Source organism: Phoca vitulina, unplaced genomic scaffold (genome assembly GCF_004348235.1).
Source record: "Phoca vitulina isolate PV1807 unplaced genomic scaffold, GSC_HSeal_1.0 scaffold23, whole genome shotgun sequence".
Lineage (NCBI taxonomy): Eukaryota > Metazoa > Chordata > Mammalia > Carnivora > Phocidae > Phoca > Phoca vitulina.
In genome coordinates, this window is record NW_022589726.1 from 14,916,347 (window position 1) to 14,927,180 (window position 10,834).

Here is a 10,834-nt window from a genome sequence, read left to right on the forward strand (position 1 = left end):
AAGTGCTGCTAGGGTCCTGAAATGCTTGTCTCCCACTCCACACTGCCCACCAAGCCACCACCCTGGTTCCCTCCAGCCTGCCTAGCCTGGATTTCCTTCTCCAGACTGGTAGGGGGAAGTGAAGAGGTAAGAGATGGCTGCATCCAATTAGGATCAGCGCCTGAGCTTCTCAAAGGCATGAACCTGCCATGCCATTTACATGTAAATAGGCTCCAGCTTCTACCCCTCATCCCACCAAAGGCTCCTAACCCTGGGTCCTGGCCCATGGTTGGCCCATACAGTGCTGTAATTACCTGGATAATGGGAAGCTTTAAATGAGGCCCCACTAGCCTCTCATGTAATAAAGGGGCCTTGAGACCCAGCTGCTGCCCTCACTCAAGGGTGAACGTGGGGCCATGTGCAGGCAGAGTGACTTCTCTCAGTACAGCGCAAGTCCCAGGGTGGGTGGGGTGTTGGCAGTGTGGAGTGGGAGACAAGCATTTCAGGACCCTAGCAGCACTTGAGAGGCTCTATGGAGGAGCCACACTGTGGGCTGCAATGCAAGAAGGAAGCCTCAGGCTTCCTTTTTTGTTGTATAAATAAATTTTTATTGAGCACCTATTATATGCCAAACACTATAGAGCTAGGGATCCAATAGTAAACAAAACAGACAAAAGTCCTTGCCACTGTAATGCGGACATTCTGGTGGGGGTGGGGTGGGGTAGACAGGCTATAAGTGAAACATTTAGTGTATGGGATGTAATAAATGATGAAGAGAAGAAACAGAAGGGGGATATGGAGTGTGAAAGTGTGGTCATTTTAAGTAGGGTGACTGGGGAAGGCGTTGGTGAGCGGGAGTCTTTGTAGTAAATACACAACGGCTGTGGTTCTCTTCACAACCCCAGATGGAGAAGAGTGCAAGGTCCCAAACCTCCGGGTGTCTCAGAGAGGGGACCACCACTCGCTCTGGGAGAGTTAACTGCTCCCTCACCCGTCAAAGTTCGTACCAGTGCAGTAAAACGAAGGGGGGCGTTGGAGTGAAAAAAAAACAACCAACCCTGAATTTGTGGCTCTTCTTCAGTAGCTGTATGTTGTGGAGCACAGGATTGAACTTTTTTTTTTTTTAAGATTTTTTTATTTTTAAATAATCTCTACGCCCAATGTGGAGCTCAAACTCACGGCCCCGAGATCAAGAGTCACATGTTCTCCCGACTGAGCCAGTCGGGTGCCCCAGGACTGAACTTTTTGAGCCTCAGTTTCCTCCCCTGAAAAATAGGAAATGCTAAGAGTGACAAATGGCTCTGAAGCTGCTTTCTCTCCACCGGCCCCCCCACACACCCCCCACACCCTCCACACCCCCGCCCCATTCCCTTGAGCAGCATCTTCTGTCTCCCGTTCTCCTTCCATCCCAACTCTGACTCTGCCCCTCCCCTGGGGCTCCACCTTGGATATGATGTGAGCAGCATGAGCTCCTTCAATAGAGTGGGGAATGAAGGAGAGGCTTGGGAGAAGATGCCTGGCTGCAGGGAAGCCGATTAGAGAGGGGAAAACATGTAACTGTGAGAAAAAAGAAGCAATTAAGAGATCAATGCTGGGCTGGACCGGGCCAGGGAGAGGATTGGGGGGGTGACAGCTCGGCCACCGTGTTCTGTTGCTCCTTCCCGAGATTCTAGCAGGAGGGATAGAAGTTAGAACTCTGGAAGAATGCAACTAAATCAGGCTGATTCAGGGGTTGAGAGGGAGTGGCGGGGGGCGGGGGGAGAGGCAATAGCACTGGTGAAGGGGTGGAGGGAGGCAGACCCTGGAAGTTTCTGCATTAATAGCAGGGGAGAAGTGCTGCCCCTCACTGGGTCTGAGGACCAAAGTGATGGGTCAGCTGCAGCTAGAAGGAGGACAGAGGGAGAAATGAGGACGGCAAGGGATGCCAGACTCACCTCCCACAGCTCAGGGGCCTGAGTCTAGTTGTCCCCGGGGGTGTGGGAGGGCCAGAGAAGCACCTGCCTGAAATGCTTCTGGCCTGGCAGTTGAGTCTGAAGGTTTAAAGGGCAAGGAGCTGGTGTGTGAACAATGAGAGGAGACTCAGAGACCACACCTACTGAGCTAGATCCAGCATGGACATTTTGGTACAAAACATACACAACATCATTCCTTAGTGTGCCCAGCTCAGGGGCTGTTGAGAAGTGGGCTGCTGGATAACATAATGCGGGTTTGTGGTGTGTGTGTGTGTGTGTGTGTGTGTGTGTGTGTGTGTGTGCGCGCGCGCGCACGCACGCCTGCAGCCTATATCCTCCTTTTTCTTCACCAGCCTCCCCCCCTCCCCTCCAGCCACCCTGGGATTGGTGATTCGCAGCCCCTCCCCCAGCCCCCCAGACCCTCCCAGAGCCTTTATCTGGGAGCTGCCCAGGAGTTCCTGCCACATCCTCAGATCCCCTCCACTCCCTGTCTCTCTCTCCACGGACGCAGCAGCACCACCAGCGTGTGTGTGTGTGTGTGTGTGTGTGTGTGTGTGTGTGTGTGTGTGTGGTGGGGGAGTGGGCAGTGCTCCCAGCCAGCTCCCTGATCCTGTTAGACCATCTGCCCTAGGCTCAAGGCTGCTCCACAGGTAGGCACGAGTGGGAGAATGTTGGATGGACTGGAGCTGGCACCAAAGGACGGAGGCCAGAGTTAGGAGGGAATAAGGGACTGGAGGGAATAGAGGTGGCAGCTTTTGATCTCGGAGCAGGGTACGGGGAAGGGAAACAGAAAGTGTTCATAGGGGTTGAGAACCAGTAATGTTTGGAGCCCGTGGGTTCAGACTGATTCTTCCAATACTAGAAAGTTTTGCCTAAGTCTTGGGTTATCTAGTGCTGGAAACTAGAATCCAGGATCCCTCCTTAAGCTGACTAAGAAGGCAGACCTGTGCATGTCCTACGAATCTATCATCCTCTTGTGGGGACTAGTCTGGCGCTATTGCAACATTGCTCATTGCCAGGTGCTCAGTGTGGGGAGATGTGTGATGGGGGAGCAGGGACGCTGAGCCCAAGGACTGGCCGTCCTGCCCAGAGATGCTCTCCCCGGACCAGTGCTTAGATGGGAGAGTTGGGGGCTGGGGAAGCAGGGTCAAGATAGGCTGCGGGTCACAGAATGTCTCTTGCATCTGCACGTGTGTTGTATCCTTCTCCCCTGGTTTCTGTCCTGTTGCTCTGCCCTCCTAGGCACCATGCGGAGGGTCCTGCTGTTTGCAGCCATTCTGGCCATCAGCCTGGCTTACAGTTTTGGGGCTGTCTGTGAGGCCTCACAGGAGCAGGTGGTGCCTGATGGGGGCCACAACAAGGTAAGGCACCCCATCTAGCTGAGCCCAACCTGGCGGGGCACTGGGCGACATCACGAGAGCTGACACTCTGCCTGTTCCACAGCAGTTGAGAGGAAGGTGGGACGGGCACACTGGGAGTTAGCTGGGTGATCCATCAGAGCGTGGGTTTCCCTGCCTCTCTGGTGGTCTCATGTTCTCACTGTCTCTAGGCATGTCTATAAGTGTCTCAGTCCCTCTGTGTGTCTTTGATAACCCTGTACCTAAAAAGTGCCCTACTAGTATGTTGTGCAGTTGGTTGATTGACCGGTGACTTGGGGGGTTGGATCCTGGAGGGGTAAGCTAGGGTGGTCCTGCTCAGTTTCTAGGGGGGCAGATCCTCTCCACTCCCTGGATGGGATGATATGCAGTTGGAAATTCTCTCCCAAATGGTCATTTGTATGCTATTTTACCTATCAGTTATGTATATTATTTTGTTTTCAAAATTCAAATAAATTCCATTATCCCCTGCTCATCCACCCCCAGTAACATCAGGTTCTCCTAAGACCCCAATCCTTTCTTTCCTTTTTCTTGCCCCCACTTTAGCCTCTGCTTACTCAGGATAGGGGGCAAAATCCCCACAACACAGACTGAGCTCAGATTTCCAAACTTTCTCTAAGAAAAAGAACAGGAGCTGTCAGTGATGGGCTATAGGGGGAGAGCAGGGAGGAAGTCTTTTCAGGGTTTTGAAATGACAGCAATTACATTGGTACACATGCTTTTAAGATGATTATAGATGGAACTTATTACAAATTCAGTGTGTGAAGTCTAACTCCCTCTCCAGCTCAGATCTGTTTAGCATCTCATTACAGGAGGTGGGTAGAATATTTGAACAATTTGGGAAAAGTGGCTGCCTAGGAAGCCGTGTGCAGGGCAAAGAGAGAAATCAATCTTCATCCATACGTGTCCCAAGGCACGATAGGCTAGCAGTCTTGCAGGTGGTGGCCGTTGCACCAGATCCAAAAGACCAGAATCTCTTCAAAAATAGGAAAAATAGGTACGCCTGGGGGGCTGAGTTGATTAAGCATCTGCCTTCAGCTCAGGTCATGATCTGAATCGAGTCCCACATGGGCTCCTTGCGCAGCGGGGAGCCTGCTTCTCCCTCTGCGTGTGCTCTCTCTCTCTCTCTCTCTGACAAATAAATAAATAAAATCTTTTTAAAAAATACAAAAAGGGGTGCCTGGGTGGCTCAGTCGGTTAAGTGTCTGCCTTCGGCTCAGGTCATGATCCCAGCGTCCTGGGATCGAGCCCCCACATCAGGCTCCCTGCTCAGCGGGAAGCCTGCTTCTCCCTCTCCCACTCCCCCTGCTTGTGTTCCCTCTCTCTCTGTGTCTCTCACTGTCAAATAAATAAATAAAATCTTTAAAAAAAATAGAAAAAATCGGGGTGCCCAGCTGACTCAGTCGGTAGTCCATGAGACTCGTTGATCTCAGCGTTGTGAGTTCGAGCCCCACATTGGGTGTAGAGATTACTTAAAAATAAAATCCTTTAAAAAATACAAAAAATACACCAGGAGTGCCGAATATGGGCTGGACACTATGTTTGGAGCCAAAAGTTCCAATTGGAGATAGTCAGAATATCTGGAAAAATTTTTCTAAGACAAGCTTGCTTCAAGACCTTTACCTCTTGGTCAATGAAAGGGAGAGATTGCCATCCCACCCCTTCTCCCCGATGGTCTGTGAGGAAGAGGGAAATTAGGGTGAGGCGAGGGTAGGATATATGTGTGCCTAGGCAACCGGGTTGGTATGTGCAGGGGTGCATCCCGTGTGAATGTGCTCTGTGTGTGCTCAGCAGCCCAAGGACATCTGGGCTCGTCGAGAGAGAGAGGCGCCGCTGAGACTCAAGGTGAGACTCTCCAAACATAATCATTGTCATTGTCTCTCTGCTCCTGCAATTAACTGGCTGTGTGGTGTGTGCCCACCAACCCTCCGCTGTGCCCAAGTTGCTAAAAAACAAATCACCAAGGCAATGAAGGGCCCCTGCCTGGCAGCAGGTCCAGAATGGGGTTCATTTGTGGGGGAGAAGAGGAGTCATTCTGAATACGCAGTCTTCCAGAAATTCAAATTCAGTATAGAAAGGAGAAAGGGAGAGACAACCAGAGGCAGAAACCTATGGAGAAGAAAAGAAAGGTGGTGGGAACCATAGGGAGAGAAACATCCACCACAAACATGGTGCAGGGTAGGGGGATTTCAGGATTGCCACTGAGCACTGGCTGCCTACCTACACCCATCCCGAGGACCGAGGCCTGTCTGTGACTCCATCATGGAGTACAGAGGACACCTGCTCTGAGTGATGGGACTTTCTTGGAATTCATGGCTCACTCACCTAGTGGGCAACCATATCCTGGGGCAAACTGCTTCCTGAATTGCCAAGGAGAACAGAACCAATGGCCCTTCCCACTGAGAGGTGGCAGTAGTTAGGAGAGAGCCCCGAGAGACAGTCCCCTTTGAGCTTGGGAGATATAGTGACCAACTGTCCCAGTGTTCCTAGGACCACCAGCTTAAGCACTGAAAACCCCACATCCCAGGAAAGCACTCAGTCCCAGGCCAACCAGGACAGTTGGTCTGCCTCCAGGGATGCCCAAGGTGCTCCCTTTTCCAGGGCTTCTCAAATCTTGCCATGCATACCAATCACCTGGGGGCCTGGTTACAATGCAGGTTGTCTCAGTAGGTCTGGGGTAGGACTGAGAGTGAGATACTGTATTTCTAACAAGTCTCCAGCAGTGATGCTCCTGATCCGTGGACCACACTTTGAGAGCCCACTTCTCTTCCAGTATAAACCAGAAGAAATTCCAAAAGATACAGGATGTCAGGTTCAGCTGTGATGGGCTCAAGAAGAGGCTGTCCTTTGTGGGGAGGGGCGAGTGGATTAGGTTTGAACCTCCTGCCTCAGCCCTCTTTGTTTCCGTCCCTTAGAAGGACTCGGACCTCTACCAGCTGCCCTCGTCCTTGCTCCGGAAACTCTATGATGGCCGCTCCGTCTCTCTGGATGGATTGCTCAAAATGTTGAGCAAGGCTAGCGTGGGTAGGAAGCAGCCCTGGGGAGAGGGGGTGGGGGCCAGGATTCTGATGATTAAATAGGCTTGGGAGGAGCCTTTGGGTGGGATGGAGACTGGAGATGGCTTGGTGAATAATTGAGGGTTGTGCTCTGAACCCCCTCTGACTGTCAATTTCTAGATTCCATTCCCCACTGACTGTTCTTGTTTTCACAGATCCTGAGGAATCGCCACTTCCCCAGAAACGTGAGTAGCGTCTTCTTCCTCCCTGTCTCTGCTGACTGCATGCTACAGCTCCATGGGCATGGGTCTCAGTGACTATTCTGGCTGGCCTCATCTCAGCTGGCCCAAACAATATGCCAGCTGTAACTGCTCAACCAGACTTTCCTGGGTGTGAGGGGTCACTGGGAACCAGGAGGAAACAGATGTGAGGAGCGCGATGGGCTCTCCCTCCATCAGCTGGTCATTGGGAACCAAGAGAATCTCTTGGTGGCTGTGAAGATTCTAAGCCAGGCACCTGTGGGGGCAGAGAATTCTTGAAATGTGGAGGAGGGAGAGGTGGGCAGAGAGTGTGGGCTTAGGGGACAGCCTGCTAACTGGGGAGTCAAGCTGTGGCATGATAAAGAACCAAAGACCAGAAACCCAAATTCAGAAGTCTTGACACATGTCTGGGGGAATGCATCCCCATCCCCCCACCTACCCCTATGATCACTGTTGGCAATGTTGGTCTTTTTTCTACAGGTGACATGCATGACTTCTTTGTGGGACTTATGGGCAAGAGGAACATCCAGCCAGGTAGGAGTGTGTGGAGGTACAGTGGGAGGGTTTAGGCTACTAGCAAAGATATGGCAGAAGTCAAGGGCCTCCTATTTGTCACCAGAGGGAAAGGCAGGACTTCTCTTAGCTATAGTGAGGGTTCCTCGGCCCTTCTACCCAGTCAGGTTGGATCCACAGTCCAGCTCTCCCTGGGAACACAATGGGGAGACCTTTATAAGATAGTCCTGCTGTAGCTGGGAAGGAGTTGGGGGGGCTGTCCTTCCTCCCCATCTCCCAAACACAGTGTGCCTCTTCTTCCCAACTCTGTCTTCCAACACTGCCCTTAATGGCTAGCGCTTTGCTGTTGGGTCAGGGTGAAGGTCACATTCAGAAAAATCCCTCCTAACTACACTGTTTACTTTACCCCAGACGCTTCTATTGATGTAAACCAAGAGAATGTCCCCAGCTTTGGCACCCTCAAGTATCCCCCCAGTGTGGAATGAGGTAAGGATTGTTGGTTAGCAAGGGGAGAGGGGACTCTGTGTGTGTGTGGGGGGGGGGGGGGGGTTGCCAGAGAGGCATTTCCTCTGATGCTACAGGCATTAATACTCATAAATTTGCCCTAAAATGCACTGTCAGTGCCCAGCACACTGTTGGTCAAACACACCATCACTCAGAGGTGCACACTTGTCTGCAAGAACACGTGCACACATGCACACACATGCACGCACACGTGCCCCACTTTCCATCTCTTTCCCCAGTATCATGGACCCTGGCTGACTCTTGAGCAGGCGTGGGTGGTGGGACATGGGGAATGAGGAGTTTCCCCTATGGCTTCTCTGATGGTCAACTGCTGTCATTCGGGTTCCATTCTCTCATTATCTGTATACAAGCTGGAGGCACCATCATCTGATAGTTGCAGGCACCACATCCAACTCAGGTGAAGTGTTCTGCCTCCTCGGTAGGCAAAAACCACTCAGATCATTCAGAATCTCAGGTGACTGGGTCTAGTGTGTAATTCTTCACAAGGGTGATTTAGGAAGAAACGCAAGGGACTCTGAAATTTAATGGGGAGTAAGTAGAAACCATTATCTTAGTTGCTTTGTGTAGCGTAATGGCTAAGAGCATAGCCCGAGTTTGAAACCTGGATCTGCAGCTCACTGGCTGTGTCCCCTTGGCCAAGTTACATAACCCTTCCGTGCCTCAGTTTCCTCATCTGAAAAATGGGGGTGATAATATTATTTTGCAGGGTTGTGGTTTTGAGGATGGAGCATAGGTAGTGTTTGGAACAGTGCCTGGCACATAGTATAGTGCTGTGTGTTGGCTGTGTTATGATTATTGTGGTCTGGGAGGTGTGGGTCATGTCCCAGTGTTCCCCCTGGCTGGCTCTGGTCTGTCTGCTTTAGAGCTGTCTGGGCTGGACCCCGGGCTTGAGTGGGCTGACAGATCTATCACTTGGTATGCGGGTATGAGAGTCCCCAGGGAAGTGTCTAGTCAAAACATGGAAACTTCCATCTCAACCGCATCTTCCCCCACACGGCAATAGCAGCCCAATGGATGGCTTTCTTTGCATTAGCTTCTCAGGAAAGACGGTGTGGGGGGAGAAAAAGAGAGGGGTTGGGAAGCCTCTGTTACCAGGGAGAGACTCCTGCCCCTCTCCCTGTGTCCCTGTTACCCACAGTCATTGGTCTCAGGGGAGACCAAAGGAGCAAGAGTTCTCCATGGCTCTCGATGAAGCCGCCTGTGCATGGCTCCCTGGGCCCGGAGACTAGGTCTAGCCCCCCATTCAGTGTTGGGTGAGAGGGCACAAAGAGCCGTAATAACCATAACTCGCTGATTACAGGGTACTTACCGTATCATTTTGCTCTCATTAGATGGTTATTTCAGTCCTGCCGACCGCCAGATAATTATACGGGCAGCTCTATCTGGATGACATACTCTCCCCCAGCGTTATGCATCGGCCATAAAGATAATTACAGTGCAATTTTGCCATAGTATTTTATACAAATGGTGGAAACAAGTGCATTGTGGAAATCTACTTTTAATGCTCGCTGGTGAAGCCAGGCTCTTTCAGAGGGGCCAGTCGCATAATTGCAGCCTTCGTAATCTCACCACTGATGGAGCATTCTCAACCTGTTAGGTGCTAGGGAGAACAGCACATAAAGTCCCTGGGGGCTGGCATTTAAAGGAGATTAGATGAGATGGATCAACACAGATCATTGGGTCATCTTCTTTCATTCATGTGAATCTGCTAACAAAGGAAGTGATCCCTGGGCCTGCGCTTCCTCTGGGAGGTTTCCGGAAAGAGGAGGAGGGCATGGGTGAGCCTGGGGGAGCATCAGCATCAGGGCTCATTGAATGGGGCTGTGTGTGTGCCTGACTCATGGGGATGCGAGGATGATAGGAACCCTGCCACTACATCCTCCTACATGGACTGCAGACCTTGCCTATGAGTGTCTCTAAGTAGCATGGTAAACATGCAACCAGGGAGGGGCACTCTCCTGCAGCTAGAAGGGTTCAGTCCTCTAGTTCAAAGGCTACACAGAAAGCTGAGGGCTAAGACTTCTATTCTCTTTCTTCCTCCCTTACATACCCACCCCCGACACACACACACACACACACACACACACACACACACACAGAGCCCTGCTTCCCCAGCCGGTGGTTGGTGGGAGTTTTATGAGACAGAAGATGTGATTTCATTTTTTTTTTTTTTTTTGGTCCTCAGCACTCTACTTCTGGATCCCTGGGCTGCATCGTGAAGACACCTGTCACCCCCTCTCAACCCCCAGCTGCATGTGCTCCTATTCCCCTTTCTTTCCCCCATCCTTGCAACACTCTTGCACTTTGACTCCTTCCCCATCCCTCTACCCCACCGTGATGTAGAAACTGCAGAGTGAGCATCCTCAGTCTCCTTGGGCATTGACTATAGATTCCCCTGGGGTTTCTGGAGTGTCCTCCGTTAAAAATAAGACGTCTCTTTCTACTCCTCAACAATAAAGGATTTTCACACATGACCTAGAGTGTTGTATTGGGTTGGTTGCCGGCGGGCGGGGGGGGGGGGGGGGGTGTTCTCTTCCTTGACTCTTCCAGCTACATCATACACACATACATGATATGCACACATACATGTATCATATATCAATGGAAGCATCTTTATTTTGTACACATATTGATTTTTCCCAACAGTGCCTTAGTCATATAATTAGTATTGGAAGATTTATTTAGTAATTTAAAAATAAATGAATGAATTTGGAAGATGGTTTCTAATACTCAAAGACTTCCACAGACTAGCTTCAGATAAAAGAAAAACATATTCTGAATGGCTTGTCTGTATTTCGTGGATGAGCCTAGGAGACATCAATCCCTGAATCTGACTCTACTTAGAGAAGGGCGGGGGGTGGGAGGCAGGGCTGTGCAACGACCCAGCCACAGACGAGGATGAATCTATAGAACTGCACCATTTCTCTGTCTGCAAATGTCAAGTAGGGGTCCTCTAACAGGACATGGAACGAGATGGTGACCCATATACACTGTTTATGGTGTAGCAGGGCTGTGGACAAGCCAACAAGACCCGGTCTTGCTAGGATGGGGCATGGATGGGGAAGTTACTGCAGAGACCAAGAAGGGAGCAGATATCTTCAGTGTTAACTGGCCATCTTAGTTATTTTAAAGGGAAAACATTTGTTTCAGATTCCTCTACAATGTAACTCATACTAGGTCTAGCAGTCCACAGAATATGTAAGACACTGAAATGAGATGTGTGAGTGTCTTTT

The 10,834-nt window shown here is 50.8% G+C and overlaps 1 protein-coding gene across 2 annotated transcripts; it reads left to right on the forward strand.

Annotated features, from left to right (window-relative positions):
* Positions 1-2,374: 2,374 nt before the first annotated feature.
* Positions 2,375-10,075, forward strand: TAC3 (tachykinin precursor 3). 2 transcript variants are annotated; one of them, XM_032420823.1, is made up of 8 exons: positions 2,375-2,581; positions 3,174-3,292; positions 5,099-5,152; positions 6,223-6,331; positions 6,519-6,548; positions 7,044-7,097; positions 7,488-7,562; positions 9,787-10,075. In XM_032420823.1, exons 2-7 carry the CDS (start codon positions 3,179-3,181, stop codon positions 7,559-7,561), a joined length of 435 nt encoding a protein of 144 aa, XP_032276714.1. In that variant the 5' UTR covers positions 2,375-2,581; positions 3,174-3,178; the 3' UTR covers position 7,562; positions 9,787-10,075. The 2 variants fall into 2 exon arrangements, with proteins under 2 accessions (XP_032276714.1, XP_032276715.1); XM_032420824.1 differs by lacking the exon at positions 5,099-5,152 and having other exon boundaries at positions 2,377-2,581.
* Positions 10,076-10,834: the final 759 nt, after the last annotated feature.

What these genes read in the sequence shown, in the direction of transcription:
- TAC3 (XM_032420823.1), top strand. Translation starts at nt 3,179, where the DNA reads ATGCGGAGGGTCCTGCTGTTTGCAGCCATTCTGGCCATCAGCCTGGCT. An exon ending in ATCGCCACTTCCCCAGAAAC is followed by an intron (nt 6,549 to 7,043) that starts GTGAGTAGCGTC and finishes TTTTTTCTACAG; the next exon opens with GTGACATGCATGACTTCTTT. An exon ending in CAAGAGGAACATCCAGCCAG is followed by an intron (nt 7,098 to 7,487) that starts GTAGGAGTGTGT and finishes ACTTTACCCCAG; the next exon opens with ACGCTTCTATTGATGTAAAC.